Source organism: Capricornis sumatraensis, chromosome 20, assembly GCF_032405125.1.
Source record: "Capricornis sumatraensis isolate serow.1 chromosome 20, serow.2, whole genome shotgun sequence".
NCBI lineage: Eukaryota > Metazoa > Chordata > Mammalia > Artiodactyla > Bovidae > Capricornis > Capricornis sumatraensis.
The window spans coordinates 67578742-67596480 of record NC_091088.1 but is presented as its reverse complement, the minus strand read 5'-3'; the positions used below and the strand labels follow the sequence as shown (position 1 = coordinate 67596480).

Here is a 17739-nt window from a genome sequence, read left to right as displayed (position 1 = left end):
CTCAACCCTCCAGCTCTCTCTCCTCTTGGAGCCATCCTGTCCAGTGTTCAGGCCTGCTGCCTGCACCTAAGGGAAAGGAGTGCGCTTGTCCAGTACTGCCTGTGACCAGTCAGACAACCATGACTAATGTTGGGATGAAGGGGCAGCAAGACCAATGCTGATTTCTCAGATCTGCTCTAAAAACGATACAAGTGACATCTGATTTCCAATTCTCGGATCCTGTAGCTACCTTTTGATTTATTCTGAATTTGGGTAGTGAAAAATATAATCAACCTCTCTCACACAACTAAATTCCACAGGAGAGGAATTAGTCTAGTATTAAATGGGGCTAGGAAACCAGAATACAGGAGTGACACAGCTTCGGATGTGGCCCAGGTATAAATTTCGGCTATGAACTTGGCCACAAGATCAACCACCCTGGGCTCCACTTCCTCGTCTGAAATAAACCATCAATCAAGACTCCGTTGTAATGGAAAGCTCCTGTGGTTAAACTGAAAGGATTATTTATAAAAGGAGGCGACAATTTCCCTGTCCCCTGCTTGCTCCCCAATCTCGGAGAAGGGTGGAGAAAAGGCCTAGTGCTTCTCTGTCAGGACGAAGCACACACCCAACCTCAAGCCTGCCCCAGGCACCCAGAGCGGCCTCCACTGCTGGCGTGGGAGGTGTCTCACTGCCTCCAGCGCCTGTTCCCGCCGTCTCCGGCAGCGGTGCCAAGCCTCCGGGCAGCGAGCTCTGATTGGTGGAGCAGAAGCCACGCCACACTGCACGCTGGGAAAGAACAGGGCTCCCACCTTAGACGCGGAAGCGTGAATGTCAAAAGTCTATTTCTTCACAGATGTTATCAGAGATGGGGGTGGGGGGGTGCACACACTCCCTCTCCAGAGACGCTGGGAGGATGAGAGACAACGGCTCCGGACTTTAGAGAGCAACACTTTTTTATTATCCCAAGGTTCCGCCCACTGCTGTTCCCTTCTTGGCGCCCTAGATCCCCCGATTGTGCCCCTCCTCCCCAACCAAGGCACTCTCCAGGCGAGGTGTCAAAGGTGGCAGTGAAGGAGGTGGAGGAGGAGGAACACCTTTACTGGAAGAGCCGTGTGGACACAAGAAGGGGGAGTGGAGTGAGAGTGCGTGAGAGGTGGGATCCAGGGAGGCAGCGCCTTTTTCAGTACCCATCCTGGGGACTGAGCAGAGACAGGCTGACACGCCCCGGCACGGCACCAACAAGGCCCTTCTCTCCTTTGGGAGAGGGCTTCATGGGTGAGGGGAAGGCAGGAGGCCTGGGGTTCCCATGAAAAGGGGAGAGAAGCCACTGGGTTTCACCGATCCATGCTGTCATCAGTTGGGGTGGAGAAACAGGTCTGTAGCAACTTTTCACAGAACTCCAGCTCCTCCTGCATTGGGGTGGGAAATTGGAAACCCTGAGTGTAGAGGCCAGACCCTGCCGCCACCAGCTCTGCACCCAGAAACGGCTCCTCTTCCCGCCCGCCCCTGATGGAAAAATGAAGGTTTCCACAGGTGCATACATATGTCAAAACTTCTCACACTGTACACTTTCAATATAGGTGAGTTAAACATCAGTAAAGCTGTTCACACCAAAGAGTCAGAGAATAGACACATGGATGCATCAAGCAAGGATGGCTGAAACTTCAGGACAGACCAGGGCAGGGGATCCCCCTGCCCAACCCCAGGCACATATCTCCACAGGTTCATGTGACAAGGTCAAAGGACAAGCCGCTGGGGGGTGGGCACTGCGCCTCTCCCAGTCACCCCTGCTCCTCACACCCAGGACCCAGGACCCCTCTGGAAATGCCTGACAGTGTTCATAGAAGAATGATCTCGGCAGAAGGTACGTCCCAAGAGGGTGGCATGTTTTCTGTGTCCAGCTTTGCTGAAGCAACAGCGTCTGGGTGGTATCATAAGGGCTGAATAAATTACTTAAGTACAGTTAACTAAATAACTTAGTCATTTAATTAAATAACTACTGAATATGTTATTTGTTGCTCTTATCACTTATTACTTACCTATTTAAATATGAGTTGTTATTTATCACATTACTATCTGTATAAATATCTGAGTTATGTTATCACTTATTTGTTACTTATCTAACTATCTGGTGAGTTATTATTTATTATCCTTTATCCAATAAAAAAGATAATGAGTTGTAATTTATCACGTATTTCTTACTTACCTATTTAATTCAATATTTAATTGGTTGCTATTTATCATTTACTTATTATTTATCAATCTAATAAATACTTAAGTATTTGAATGATATGATATAAATAATGAGATTGATTTGGATAGTAATTAGATGAATCTGTTAACTCTTTAAGAAACCCTGAGCTTCTGTTTCTCCTTGCCGTCCCCCTGATGCTGACAGAGCATGAAGCGTGTGGGAGGGGGCAATAAATGTGTGCTGAATGATGCCTAGAGAAACACATGAATTGGCAATAAGGTATAAACAAAGGCGTGGGCAAATCGGGCTTCCCTGGTGGCTCAGGGGTTAAGAATCAGCCTGCCAGTGCAGAAGACATGGGTTCGATCCCTGATCCGGGCTGACCCCACGTGCCGCAGCGCAGCTAATCCTGTGAGCCGCAGCTACTGAGCCGGCACTCTAGAGCCTGTGGTCTGTTAACAAAAGAAACCACTGTGGTGAGAAGCCGGCGCCCCACAAGTGGAGAGCAGCCCCGCTCGCCACAACTTGAGAAGAGCCGGCCCAGCAATGACCTGGCACAGCCAAAAATAAAGAAATAATTTTTTTTTTTTAAAGAAGCATGGCGAACAGACCACAGAGGCCTAGAAGGCAGGTACCAGGCTGGCCCTCCCACCTCCCCCCTCGTTCAGCAGTACCTGGTACTCTTCATGCTGCTGCAGCAGCTGGCACCGGTGCCGCAGGAGCTCCTCCAGGCCCAGCTCGGGCTCTCGGCACTCCCGCACGCCCTGGGGGAAGTCTGTCACCAAGCTGCAGGGACAGGACAGCCATCCTTGGGACCTCCCTCTGCCCAGCTGCTCTCCACACCCCCCACTCCCCCACTGAGCCTGGGCAAGCCGCTGCCCCTCACTGGGCCTCAGTCTCCCCATCTGCAACGTGGACTCCTGCTCCCACCCTACCCAAGGGACTTGGTTGAGACTTGTACAGAACAGGGCGCTTAGCAAAGTGCCTGGCCTGGAGCCCACGCCACACGTGAGCACTGCTGCCTGCTCGCTCAGCCGCTCCATTCTGCTGTCTTACGGCTCCATCCTGCCTGTGCTTTACGTACAGGATGGGGAGAGTGAGTGGGAGGCAGTCTGTCTCCCTCCTCCCCAGGCTGCTGTGCCAGCCCCTACAGTGAGGAGACTGAGGCTCCGGGAGGGCCAGTACCCTGATTTCTTCTCCTCTCTGACCCTAAACCCTCTACCTCCTCCCGGGCCGGTCCCTGCCACCCCATCTGACCCTAACCCTCACCCCCCACCAGGCCGGTCCCCTGGCGCCCCATCTGACCCTAAGCCTCACCCCCTCCCGGGCGGTCCCCTGGCGCCCAGCACACCTGCACAGGGCTCCAAGCACATGCTCGTGGAAGGGGCTGTGTTCTGTCCGCACGAGGGCCACGAGCTGCTGGACCATGCCCATGGCACACAGGGTCCCTGGGGAAGGGCCACAGGGTCAGAGGAGCAGCCATCCTCCCGTGCACTCGCCCGGGGAACCACCCTAGCTCCCCGCCCGGGCCGCCCCACCTTTGTGTTCAGGGTGGCCCACCAGCAGGTTCTGCAGCAGGAACGCCGACTTGACCTTGAGCTTCTGCACCTGCTGCTGCATGGCCCGCATCAACACGGAGAAGCCGTCCAGGCGGAGGAACTGCAGCAGCCCGGCCTCCTGCTCCCGGACCAGGCCTGGGGAGGGGGGGAGGCAGGGCCTTGCCCAGTCACCATCACCATCACCAATATCATCATCGTTACCACTACCATCAGCACTAGAGACACCAGTCACCACCACCACCATCACAACCACCACCATCATTATGAACACCACAACCATCACCTGCAAGACCACCACCGTCATCACCATCACCACAAATACCATCGCCACCACCACCACCATCACAACCACCACAACCATCACCTGCAAGACCACCACCGTCATCATCATCACAAATACCATCGCCACCACCACCACCATCACAACCACCACCATCACCTGCAAGACCACCACCGTCATCACCATCATCACCACAAATACCGTCACCACCACCACCACCACAAACGCCACAACCATCACCTGCAAGACCACCACCGTCATCACCATCATCACAAATACCATCACCACCACCACCACGACCACAACCATCACCTGCAAGATCACCACCGTCATCACCATCACCACAAATACCATCACCACCACCATCACAACCACAACCATCACCTGCAAGACCACCACCGTCATCACCATCACAAATACCATCGCCACCACCATCATCACAACCACCACCACCACCACAAACACCACAACCATCACCTGCAAGACCACCACTGTCATCACCATCATCACCACAAATACCATCGCCACCACCACCATCATCACAACCACCACCACCATTATGAACACCACAACCATCACCTGCAAGATCACCACTGTCATCACCATCATCACCACAAATACCGTCACCACCACCACCACCACAAACACCACAATCACCACCTTCTGGACCACCATTCTCACCATCACCATCACCACCACCATCACCACCGTGGATTTCTATGGGCCCATGCTTCGCAAGCATTACCTTTAAATATTTTTAGCTGAGACACAATTCCACAGCCTGTACAATTTACCTTTTTAAAGTATACAGTTCAGTGGTTTTCAGTACATTCACAACCTGTACTGGTTAGTGGTCTCTCCGGCAACCGGCAACCACTGACCCGCTTTCGATGGATGTGCCCATTCCGCACATTTCACATGAATGGAATCATACACTCTGTGGCCTTCTGTGCCTGGCCTCTTTCACTGAGCATAGTGTCTTCCAGGCTCATCCAGGTTACAGCATGAGTCAGTAACTTCCTTCCTTCTAATGACTGACCAGTACCCACTGTATGAATATACATTTTGTTCCTGCATCCTCTGAGGAGCACATTATCTCTTTTTAACTCTCCACACCACCCTAGAAGGTAACTCCCATTTTACTGATGAGGAAACTAAGACCAGAGAGCCAGACTACATCGTGAGGGTGCCAGGAATGCTGCACGGCCTCCACGCACGATGAGAACCAGCCTGCAGGGTGCGCTTCCAGTTAGGTGCCTGCCCTTGGGCAGGGTCTAGGCCAGGACAGATGGGAGTCTCCAGAAACCTGTGGCCACTAAATACCTGACAAGTGCCCCTGAGGACCTGAGTTGTTAATCTCAGTTGAGTTTCACTCATTTCAATTTAAGTGAAGCGGTGAAGCGGTGGTATGGTATTTGTGGAGCACAACTTTGTCCCTTCACTAGAATTCGCTCCATGCTGATCACTGAAAATGCAGCCTGAGTTGAGATGCTCATGTGCAGGATACACACCAGGTTTCAAAGATGTAGCGTGGCGAAAGATAAAAAGATCTACAGTAGCTTATTAACACGCCACATAACGATGGGCTCAAACGGTAACAGTTTGGCTCTGTGGGGTTAAATACACTGTTACTGAGTTTAAAATAAAAAGACTGGCAGATGGGGAGGTAGACGTGATGACCTTCCGCGTCTGCTCAGTGGGCACGGCCTATCGGCTCTGCCGGCAGGCTGTATCCAGGGGCAACGGCTCCCCTCCACTCCAGGGCCTCACCGCTGGGCCCGATCCCTGTGTCCCGGGGCTGTACTGTGCACTGGAGAGGGTTGAGCGGCACCCTGGGCCTAAGCCCAGCCGGTGCCAGGAACCTGGAGATGCATCTACCAGGGGACACCCTTCTCCCTCACCACGCCCACTCCTCCGCCATCCGACCCCCTCTTGGTCTGTGGCCAGAGGGTGAACCGCTGTGAGCCTCCGCACAGGGCAGCAGGAGCAGTCAAGAGACCAACCACCAAAGCGGCTGGTAGCACCAGGGCTGGCCGGTCCCCGGCACTTTCCAGATGTTAGCTGCCAAGCGACGGCGTACCCGGCAACCATGCCCACCCCCCCAAAAAAAAGACCACAGATGCTACTGAATTGTACACTTAAAAATAGTTATGCGAATTCTACATCAATTTTCTAAAAGATAAAAGGCCTCAGCCATAAGAGAGAAAAATGAAACCTCGTCACTTGCAACAGCATGGATGGGCTTGGAGGTTTTACGTTTGGGGAGGTCAGACAGAGAAAGACATTTGTGTGCTATCACTTCTGTGTGGAATCTAGGAAGCAAAGCAACTATTGCATGTAACAAAAAAGCAGCAGACTCACAAATGCAGTGGCTGCCGGTGAGGCAGGGGGAGGGACAGGGCAGGGGTGGGTTTTGCTGCCAAGTCGTTTCAGTCGTGTCCGCATGCGACCCCATAGACGGCAGCCCACCAGGCTCCCCTGTCCCTGGGGTTCTCCAGGCAAGAACACTGGAGTGGGTTGCCATTTCCTTCTCCAGTGCATGAAAGTGAAAAGTGAAAGGGAAGTCACTCAGTCGTGTCTGACTCTTCGCGACCCCATGGACTGCAGCCCACCAGGCTCCTCTGTCCATGGGATTTTCCAGGCAAGAGTACTGGAGTTGGGGGGTAGGTTTTAAGAGGTATCAAAAAAATGAATAAGAGGCATTACTTTCTAAACTCCTGGGGTGGGGGCTAAGGAGGGGCGGTCTGGGACTGCGTACTTCTCTGCAGAAGTGGACTGCCCATTGTCAGGACACTCCCGCAGCACCCCTTGCCGGAGGATCCCCCCGCCCGAGGATCCCGCCACCCGAGGACCCCCATGACGGGGATGATCAGCCCAGACGTCCACAGCCCCGCAGCCGACAGCCCTGAGGGGCCTCAGAGCTCTCGGGCTGGGCCTCGCCCTGTGTCTCGAGGGTCCGCTAGCTGAGCAGAGTGGCCCCGCCCCCGACCCCCGCGGCCGGGACACTCACAGGAGATGGCGAAGAGGGCCTTGACGCGCACCGTGTCACAGGGGTCCCGGTCCAGCAGGCGCAGCAGCTTGCGCAGGGCGCCGAGGCCCAGCACCTGCTCCTGGATGGCAGCCACATTCTGGCTGCACGTGCCGATGAGCTGTGCTGCTCGCCACCGCAGACCCGCCGGCCCCGCCTCCAGGTAGCGGCCCACCAGCAGGTGCATGCCCGACAGCTGGCAGAAGTCTGGGAGGAGAGGGCAGCAGGCAGGCCAGGTGAGACGGGCTGAGCTGGGTCCTACCCCCAGATGTACACGGAAGCCCCAACCCCCAGGGGATTCCCAGGGGGTGCTAGTGGCAAAGAACCCACTTGTCAATGCAGAGACACAGGTTCAATCCCTGGGTGGGGAAGATCCCCTGGAGTAGGGCATGGCAACCCACTCCAGCATTCTTGCCTGGAGATTCCCCATGGACAGAGGAGCCTGGTGGGCTACAGTCCATGGGGTCGCAAAGAGTCTGACATCACTGAAGCAACTCAGGACACATACATGCAAAGTGAAACAATGTCACAGGACGGCGCCCTTATAAAAAGAGACCAGGGCACAGACACGCACAGGTGGACGACCATGTGGCGCACAGCGAGACGCTCCCCACGTGCAAGCTAAGGGGAGGGGCCTCAGAAGAAGCTGACTCTTAGACTGCCAGGCTTCAGAGCCGTGAGAGAGCAGACTTCTGGAGCTGAAGCCCCGCAGTCCATGCTGCTTTGTTAGGGCAGCCGGAATGGACGGAAAACCAGCTGAAGCTGAGGGAGCCTGCCTCCAAGGGCTGGCCCTCCCTAGGCACCCAACTGGGGGTCTGTCCAAGGCCGGTGTGTCTCAACAAGGTCAGGGGCCCAGGGTCCAGCCCACTAAATGCCAGTTCTGACGCCTGGTCTGTGACAATCTGAACATCCCCTGGGGAAACAGACCACACCAGACCAGAGGTCTGCAATCTACAGCCCAACACCTGTTTTCTAAATTGGTCAGCTTGGCTGTTCTTCAAAAAGTGAGAGAGTGTTACCATGTGACTACTCCAACATATGTACCCACAAGCCTCAAGAGCAGAAACTGGAATAGATGCTTGCTTGTACCCCAGTGTCCACAGCAGGCTTATTTACAATAACCGAAAGGGGAAATGACCAAATGCCTGTCAACTGATGATAGGATGAACAGCACACAGCCTAGCTACACGCTAGGGTATTAGCCACAAAAACGAATAAATCTCTGATACAGCTACTACCTGGAAGGCCCTTGAAAATATCACACTGGGAGAAGCAAGCCCATAGCAAAAAGGTCACATATTCTACTATCCCTCGTGCATAAAACGTCCAGAACAGACAAACCCACATCCTCACAACTATGCCATGCCACGCCACTCCAAGTGGAAGTGACGACTCGTCCTTCTAGCGGCTTCTCGGCCTTTGAGACGAAACCCACAGCGCCCGCCTTGGCCTGGGAGCCGCTGTATGCCCAGCGCAGGTCACTGCCCAGCCCTCGCCCCTCACTCTCTCTGCTCTGTTCTGCCCACCTCACTGCTGTTCCCACCCCAACCAGGCAGGTTCCCACCTCAGGGCCTTTGCACGGGTCGTTCCCTCTGCCTGGGATGCTTTTTTCCAGAGCTGATCCCATGACTCACGGCCTCCCTTCAGGTCTCTGATCACGCGTCACCCCTCGGGGAGGCCTTCTCTGACCACCCATCTAGGACCACCTCGTGTCTCTTACTCTGGGGAATGGCACGGGGCTCCCGGCGGACCAGGGTGAGATGGTCAGTCCCATCAGGGAGGCAGTGGATGGGACCTGGTGCCACTGTTGCCCGTCGGCAAGCAGACCAAGCAGGGTGGAACAGGGCAGTCTCAACTGAGGCCTGAATCAGAGCCAGAGTGGAGGGGGGAGGCTGGGAGGCTCGGGAGGAGGTGGGTTGCATGGTGCCTGAGGCAAAGGACAAAGGGCTGGGCTGCAGCAGGACCTGGGAGGGAGGAGGAAGAGGCGGCAAGAGACAGAAGCAGACGGGAAGGCAGAAGGGGCAGGACCCTGGCGGCGGGGGCCAGGCCGCGGCGGGCTGGGTGTACCTGCTGCGTTGTCCATGTTCTCACACAGGTCCGCCAGCAGCTCCAGGGCTCCCTCGCGCTCCTGCTGGTCAGCAGCCAGTTCAGCCTCGCCAGCCGAGGAGGGCGTGGGCTGGGACAGCACCTGGAGGCAGTTCTTCATCTGCTCCACCTCCTCCCGTTGGCCACGGAAGGCGGCCGACATGGCCTCCTGCAGCCACTGGCGCCTCTGCAAGGTGAGGCGGGGTGGGAGAAAGAAGCAAACCTTATCAGTCATCAACTCAGGAGTAACAGTCATTACCAATAACAGCCGGGGCATCCCTGGAGGTCCACTGGTTAAGCGTTGGTGCTTCCAGTGCAAGGGGCACAGGTTTGATCCCTGGTCAGGGAAGTTCCCCATGCCAAGAGGCACAGGCAAAGGGAAAAAAAATAGTAACAGCCAACACTGAGGGCTGAGTGTCCTTCAACCAACAGACACCTCCCGGGCACCTTTTCCACTAACGCTCTTTTCTGGACACTGCATCTACGGAGAGACTGGCTGTGGGGTGTGACGGGAAAAGAAGGGTCAGCGACACCTAGGTTCTTGTCCTGAACAACTGGAAAGAGACGGGGCAGATGGCAAGAGAAGCAGGTGTGGAGTGAGACGAGTAGAAATTGGTGCTGATTTCTGAACTTGTTAAGTTTGGGGGATCCATGACATACACCAGGCAACATACTGAGAAAGACGCCTGAAGCTCAGGAAGGAGGGCCAGCCTGGACCTGGATTTCTCAGCCTTGACCCTACTGACACCCTGAGCGGGACCGTTCTGCGGTGGGGTTCGTCTGTGCACTGGAGGATGCTGAGCCGCATCCCTGACCTCCTCCCACGAGATGCCAACAGCACTGCCCCCACCCCCACAACCCGCCAGTTTGCAACAACCAAGAATGTCTCTGCCTGTTGCCAAATGTGGTTAAAACCGTCCCTCCAGGAGAGAACCACTGGCCTAGAGATCTAAACTTGAGAGTCGCTAGAGTAAAACCTCAATCCAATGTGAGATCACACAGGAAGTGAGTGCAGGAGAGAGAGTGCTGGTGTGCTCCACGGTCGAGGGACTGGAAAATGAGGATGAACCAACAGATGGGGAAGAGGAGCCAGCGAGTGGGATGGAAACCGGAAAACCACGCTGGTCCATGCTCCAGAAGCCAAATGAAGAAAGAGCTCAAGGGGACGGGGTCGTCATCGAGTGCTGCTCGGAGGTCAAATACGATAAGCACTGAGAACCGGCCACTGGGTGTTTTTCTTTTTGGCCCGACTCTGTGCTAAGTGCTCATATGAAGGATCTGAAGTCACAGTCCTGGGTAAATTGGGGCAAGATGTTAATCTTTTCTGTGCCTGTTGGACCACCTCAAGGTCCTAGAGGTTCAGTTGTTAGGGGAAGCACACTGATTGAAACCGCCCACCCTGGCCAGGCACCATAGTAACCATTTGCATGAGTTGTTTTATGACAGGAGATCCTGATAAGGAATATGGAACTAGTAAGCCTCCACCAACCAGAAGAGTTCAGGAAAGGTCTATAGGAGACACCTCGTGTCCGTCCACTTCCCAGAATCCCTCTCGTTAGCATCCATCTTGGCTGAGCCATGCGTGCGCCACCAGGAAAGACTCTGAATTAGAATGATTGGCCAAAGACCACCTGGAAACTAATCCCATCACCATAAACCTAACATTGCGAGCCACACGGCAGAGCAGTTCTCCTGGGTTCCCTTACCCTACTGCTCTCCACCCAGGTTCCCTTCCCAATAAAATCTCTTGCTTTGTCAGCACATGTGTCTCCTCGGACAATTCATTTCTGAGTGTTAGACAAGAACCCAGTTTCAGGCCCTGGAAGGGGTCCCCTTCCTGCAACACAATGACCTCATGGATGTCACTGTATCAACACCATGTTTCATACACTGCAACTGTCACCGCCAAGTAAACATCACATATAGCAAATATTGTTCGTGACTTCCAGAAAAACCTTGCGTGGTTAAGTATTAATATTACTGCTATTCCCACTTCACAGATGAGAAAATGGAGGCACAGAAAAGGGTGACTTGCCCAAGGTCACACAGTCAGCCATCCACAACACCTAAGTCAAACCTAAGTGGTCTCTCCACAGAACTCTTATGAGAGTCTGCTCTTAATGAGAATATCCTGCTGCCTTCAGGAGCACAGCCTGTGTACCAGGTGTGATGTTGAGACCCACTTTAACAGGACTCTCAGAACTACCCTGTGAAGGGCCACTCCTTATCATCAACATCAACTTGCAATTGAGAATAGATGCTCAGAAAGAGGCAGTGATAACCCCAAGGTCACACAGCTGTAACATACTGAAGCCATGTCTGTCTCGCTCTGGCATGCCCTTGCGTTTTCTTTTTTTACCATGAGGTTATTCTGCCTTCCCGCACAGTGCAGGGTCCCGGGATCTGACTTTCAGTCTACAGTAACTCTATGGAGCACAAATACAGCCTCCTATGCCTTCACACAGGCACTACCGCCCTTCCCCAGACATCTCTGTTCCCACACCCCTCAGCCCACCTTCTCGGGCCCCCGCCCTTTACCTCCTCACTCATGGGTTCTGGAGGTGGGTCTGGCTCTTCAGAGCCCGCCGTGATGGCCATCTGCAGCAGGCCTTGGAGGTTTCGCGGGGGCGGGGGATGGCCCGAGCCGCCCTCGGAGGAGCCGCTCCCCCCTGACGAGCAATCCTGGGAGGCTGAGGGCAGCGCCAGGGGAAGGCGACTGCCCCCGGAGCCCTGGTTCGCCATGGGCAGTTTGAGAAGAAAGGAAGAACTTGTTGGGGTAGGGGGTGGTCACCGCTGAAGGAGCTCTGGCGTCCTGAAGGGTCGACTCCTGGGGGTCTGCTGAGAAGGTGGCGTTTTAGGCGAGCTCGGCGGCCCCGCATGACTCCAAACCACGCTGCCCACATCTCCTCTAACCACGGCCCCATTTTTTTCTTTCATACCAACAGGCCCCTTCCCCAAAGTCAACAGTCCCTCCCTCCTCCCTAGCAACAGGCCCCACCCACTCTCCCTAGCAACCCCCTCCTCCGTCTCCACCGCGGTCGTTCCCATCTCTTAGCAACCCCACCGCCCAGCCTTCAGAGCAAGAAGCCCTCCCTTTGGTCATCTTAGTGACAGGTCCCCTCCCTCCTGTCCGACGAGGGGAACCAGAGCGGGGCGGACCTCACCTACCCGAGCCTCGTGTCGCCGCCGCTACCGAAGATAGACTCGCCCGCACCTGACTCTGCTGGGCGCCGCCATATTGACCGGAAACACGCACGGTCTGGCCCGGAAGTTCCCGGCGCAGCCACACCAATTGGGGCCGAGAGGCGGCTTCCCCGGGCTCTTAAGTTCTTCCCACCTGGCGGGACACCTGGCTCGGCCCGGCCCCTCGCCCCGGCCACGCCCGGCGCGCGCACACCCTGGCCGAAGCCCGCCCCGTCTCGGGCCCCGCCCCCGATAAGCCCAACTTCCTCACCCTCACTGCAGGCTCCACCCCTGCCCCATGTAGGCCCCGCCCTCTGGCCTGGCTCCGCCCTCTAGGCCCCGCCCACGCCCACGCCCCGTGTCCAGGTTCTGCGCTCCGTCCCGCCCCGCCGCTTCAGGCTCCGCCCCTTTTCCAGGGCTTTCGGCCACTCCCAGCTAAGACCCGCCCCGCGGGCCGGAGCGCCCGCCGCTCCCCGTTAAGCCCCGCCCCACTCTGGCCCCCCACCGCCCGCGGCCCAACCACCCCCACCCCGTTTTAGCTAACAGCTGGAGTCCCGCAACCTTGGGGCCCTTTCAGCTCTGCCCGGGTCTCCCCGTGCTCTCAGCACTAGTATCTGAGCCGGGCGTCGTCTGGCCTATCGCAGCCCGCTCTTGGCCTCTATTTCCCCTTTCCTCGTAGGGGGCTCCCCGTTCTCCCCACTGCACCTCCTGTGCAGACCACTCTTCTCGTTCCCCCAGCGTCTCCCTCCTGGAGTCTTCTCTGGGTCCTGCCAGGTGCACCAGAGGTGATTCTTGAAGCCTGGAAGTAAAATGCCTGGGCAAGGTGGTTTAGGCAGCTCGAGGCCTCCCTGCACCAGATTTAGGGTTCAGGTCTGGGACTGTGGGCTAGGCTTAAAGAAATCCTAATTCTATCTAGTCTTCCATACAAGGCCCTCCCACTCTAGGAAAAGGTTATACTCAACTTTGGTGGGGCCCACAATCAGGTATATTGAGCGCACTGCTGGGTGTGGGATGTGCCAGGAGATCTTTTGGACAGAGATGGGAAGACCAAACGTGTGTGTGTGTGTGTGTGTGTGTGTGTGTGTGTAGCACTGAGGAGGACGATTGTCAGACATGGATCTGGCCCCCTGGGTACTCCATTTCCTATCTATTAACAGGTTACTGAAAAACTTGGTGGCTTACTTACAGTTCAGAAGCCCAAAGTGGGTCTCACTGAGTTCAAGTAGTTAAAATCAAGGTTGTGTTCCTTCCGGGGGCTCCAGGGAAGAATCTGTGTCCCAGCCTTTTCCAGCTTCTAGAGGCTGCCCACATTCCTTGGTTTGTGGCTACATCATTTTGGCTTTTTTTTTTTTTTTTCTGCTCTGGTCTTAGCTGTGGTTGCCCCATGTGGGATCTATTTCCTTAACCTCAAATTGAACCCAGACCCCTGGACCACCAGAGACGTCCCCATTTTGGCTTCGGTTTCCTTCCTTCTCCTGTCTCCTCCTCTGACTGATCTTCCAGCTTCCGCCTCATAAGAATGCTTGTGATTACATTTAGGGCACAATGTAATAACCAGGAAATTTTCCGCATCTAAGATTTTCAGCTCCATCACATCTACAAAGACCCTTTGGCTGAGTAAGTTGACACATTCACAGGTTCACAGAATTACGACACGGACATCTTTGGGCATTCCCTGATGACTCAGCAGTAAAGAATCTGCCTGCAATGCAGGAGATGCAGGTTCGATCCCTAGGTTGGGAAGATCCCCACCTTGGAGGAGGGAGTGACCACCCATTCCGGTATTCTTGCCTGGAAAATCCCATAGACAGAGGAGCCTGGTGGGCTGCAGTCTGCGGGGTCGCAAAGAATCGGACATGACTAAGTGACTGAGCACACACAGGCAGCCTACTGTACCTGTGTCAGTCGGTTCAGTCGCTCACTCATGTCCGACTCTTTGCGACCCCATGAATTGCAGCACGCCAGGCCTCCCTGTCCATCACCAACTCCCGGAGTTCACTCAGACTCACGTCCATCGAGTCAATGATGCCATTCAGCCATCTCATTCTCTGTCATCCCCTTCTCGTCCTGCCCCCAATCCCTCCCAGCATCAGGGTCTTTTCCAATGAGTCAACTCTTCGCATGAGGTGGCCAAAGTACTGGAGTTTCAGCTTTAGCATCATTCCTTCCAAAGAACACCCAGGACTGATCTCCTTCAGAATGGACTGGTTGGATCTCCTTGCAGTCCAAGGGACTCTCAAGAGTCTTTTCCAACAGCACAGTTCAAAAGCATCAATTCTTCGGCGCTCAGCTTTCTTCACAGTGCAACTTCTGTGTCTGTGTACACGTGTGTAAAAGTCCATCTAACTATAATACTATTTACATACATTATGATACACAATGCTGAATAATATATGTACCTGTGACATGTAATTGTGCATGTCATTACACATATGAAGATATGTGTAATATAATGGTAGCCTGGATGAAAACTCTCCGATAACCCTATAAAAGCCATAGCCTTTACAATGACCAATAAGAAGGGTGGTCATATAATTTTTCATCCACAAGACACTCGAGAGTGAAACAAACCCTACTGATAATTACAGAATAAAAGACATAAACCAGGACATATGGTCACCCTGGTTTTTTTGGTTCTGTTTTGTTTTTTTGCATTACATCATACGGCTTACAGGATCTTAGTTCGCTGACCAGGGATCCAACCCATGACCCAACACCGAAAGTGCTAAATCTAGCCACTGGACTGCCAGGAAATCCCCTGGTCACCCCGCTTCGAAGGCCCTGTTGGGTCTGCTTCCTCACCTTATTTCCTCGCACTGCACTCTCCCCTGTTCCCCTCGAGCCACACTTCAGCCTTGCCATTACACACCAGGCACACTTCTGCCCCAGGGCCTTTGCACAGCTGCTTCCTCTGCCTGGAAGGCTCCTGGTACTTTATCCACGTGGCCTCATTTTCCTTCAATGTCCCTTCACCGAGGAGGCCTCTCTTGGCACCGTAATTGAAAATCACATAGAAAAATCACTCAAGAAGCACCTCCTGGACTTCCCTGGTGGTCCAGTGGTTGAGAATCCACACGCTAAAGCACAGGACATGGGTTTGATCCTTGGTCCAGGAGATTCCACTTGCTGTGGGGCAACTAAGCCCGTGTACCACAGCTGCTGAGCCCGTGTTCGAGAGCCCAAGAGCCACAGCTGTTGAGGCCCGTGTGCCTAGAGCTGGTACTCTGAAACAAGAGACACCACTGCAAAGCAGCCAGTGCGCAGCAGCTAGAGAGTAGCCCCCTCTCACTACAGCTAGAGAAAGCCTGTGCGCAACCACGAAGGGCCAGTGCAGCCAAGGAATACATAAATACAATCTTACAGAAACACTTCATGTCCCCCTTCCCTCCTTGTTTCCTCCTTGTCACTGATCGTGACTCTGTAACATATCATGTATTTTCCATTTGTTTGCTTGCTTTAGTTTGATTTTTGGCCTCACAGCTTGTGGGGTATTAGTTCCCCAACCAGGGATGGAAGCCATACCCTCTGCAGTGGAAGCATGGAGTCGTAACCACTGGACCGCCAGGGAATTCCCAGCATGTATATTGATTGTTCACCTTGCTTGTTACCGGCCTCACTCACTGCAGTGAGAGGTCCATGGGACAAGGATCTTGGTTGACTTGCTTCACTGCTGTAGCCTCAGCACTTGGATCAGTGTCTGGCTCAGATTCGGCATGGAGTATAGCATCATGGAATGAAAGTGGTTGACTAGGAGACTTAAGGCTCATGGGTACACGCTCTAGGAGACTTGGGCATGACACGGGGGCCTAACATCCTTGGGTATCTGACATAGTGGAATCTCAGGTCCCACAGAAATCCAGCTGGGCCCAGGTTCACAGATGACCAAGAGTGGGGATACAGGATTGTAGCGCATGTAGAGTGGGGACATACGGTTATAGTGGAACCCACACGAAGAGCTAGGGAATCTGATGCTAGACACAGAGAATAGATAGCGACCAAAAAATTCACAGGGCCCTCAAGGGGTTCTGGAAATTTCTCTGTAGGAGGATTGTGGAGTATTCTCAATGGAGGTATGGATCCAAGATATTTAAAAACATCACCCTGATCTGTGGGTGGATATGGGGCCCCAGTGCTAGTGGGGAAAGGAGGCCGGGATGGGCAGATTTGGGGTGCAGGGGAACAAAGATGAGCATTGGACCAGCAACTCCCCAAATTCTTTCTCTCTCCCTGCTTCTGTCTCCTTTTCCCCTCTGTCCCCCCAGTCTGTCCTATCTCCCCCAGCATCTAGGCCTCCACCTGTGTTTACCCCCCATATTTTGGGGTTCCCAGCTCTATGCTTATTGGTCGCTCGCGCTCTCCGTCTGTCTCTCTTTGCTCTCTGTCCACCTATCTCTCTGCTGTTCCCCGTCCCTTGTCTGTCTCCCTCTCTCCCACTTTTCTCCTCTCTCTGACCCTCCATCCTTCCCATCACCTTCCCCCGGTGCCCCACCTCTGTATTTGTCCCCTCTGCCCCCGTCCCTCTATTTCTGTGCATTTCTCTCTCCATCTCTCTGTCTCTCAACCACCGTCTCTCTCCTCCATTACTCCCGGTCTCTCCCTGTCTCTGGCTGTTCTCGGTTCATCTCTTTGCCGGGCTGTCCCCCCATATCTCTGTGTCTCTAGCCCCCGCGCCCCCCCAACCCCGAGCCCATTCCTTGTCTCTCCACCTCTCCTTCCCTTCCCCTATCTCTCTCCATTTCTCTCTCCGATTTTCTCCATCCCTCTGTCTCTCCCAGGCACCTTCTCCCCTCTCCTCCGTCTCCCTGTCTCTCTGCTCGCCCCGGTCTCTCCTGTCTCTGCCCGCCTGCGCGCCTGTCCGGCCCCGGCCCCGGTTCTGGCGGTCCCCGTCTCCCGTGCCGTCTGTCTCCTTCCCCCACTCGTGTCAGGCTCCGTCTCCCTCTGTGTCGCCCCGGCTCGGCCCCTCCTGCGTGCCCCGCTCGTCTGCCTCCGCGGTCCCTCCTGCATCCTTCCGTCGCTCCCAGCATCCTCGCAACGCGTCTCCGCGGCGCCGGCGCCCAGGCCCGCCCCCTGCCCCGCTCCCCGCCTCTCCGAAAGGGTTAACTTTGGGGAAGGGCCCGGAGTCCCCGGATGGTGATGTCAGCGTGCCGGAGAGAAAGGACGAGGTGGCGGGGGGAGGCGGAGAGGAGGAGGAGGCGGAGGAGAGAGGGCGCGTGGGGGGGCGGGGGGGACCTCGGCCTGCAGCATCCGCCGGCCCGCACCTCAGACCCCCCCGGCGGGGGGAGGCGCAGGAAGGGGGGGGGCGGCCGGGAACGGGCTGGGGAGGGGGGGCCGCGCAGCCCCCCCGGGCCATGCTGACTCCCGGGGCCTGACCCCCCCGGGCCAGCCCCCCCTCCCCCAACTCCGCGGCCCGCCGACCGGGGGGGGGCCC

General features: G+C 55.2%; 1 protein-coding gene across 2 annotated transcripts; it reads right to left on the bottom strand.

The window, feature by feature from the left end:
* Nucleotides 1-990: 990 nt before the first annotated feature.
* Nucleotides 991-12369, bottom strand: HSPBP1 (HSPA (Hsp70) binding protein 1). 2 transcript variants are annotated; one of them, XM_068992567.1, is made up of 8 exons: nt 12297-12369; nt 11667-11963; nt 9111-9315; nt 7026-7250; nt 3715-3870; nt 3528-3624; nt 2851-2962; nt 991-1391 (listed from the first exon to the last, which is right to left on the bottom strand). In XM_068992567.1, exons 2-8 carry the CDS (start codon nt 11868-11870, stop codon nt 1317-1319), a joined length of 1074 nt encoding a protein of 357 aa, XP_068848668.1. In that variant the 5' UTR covers nt 11871-11963; nt 12297-12369; the 3' UTR covers nt 991-1316. The 2 variants fall into 2 exon arrangements, 1 of the variants encoding a protein (XP_068848668.1); XR_011146432.1 differs by having other exon boundaries at nt 1372-1391; nt 3737-3870.
* Nucleotides 12370-17739: the final 5370 nt, after the last annotated feature.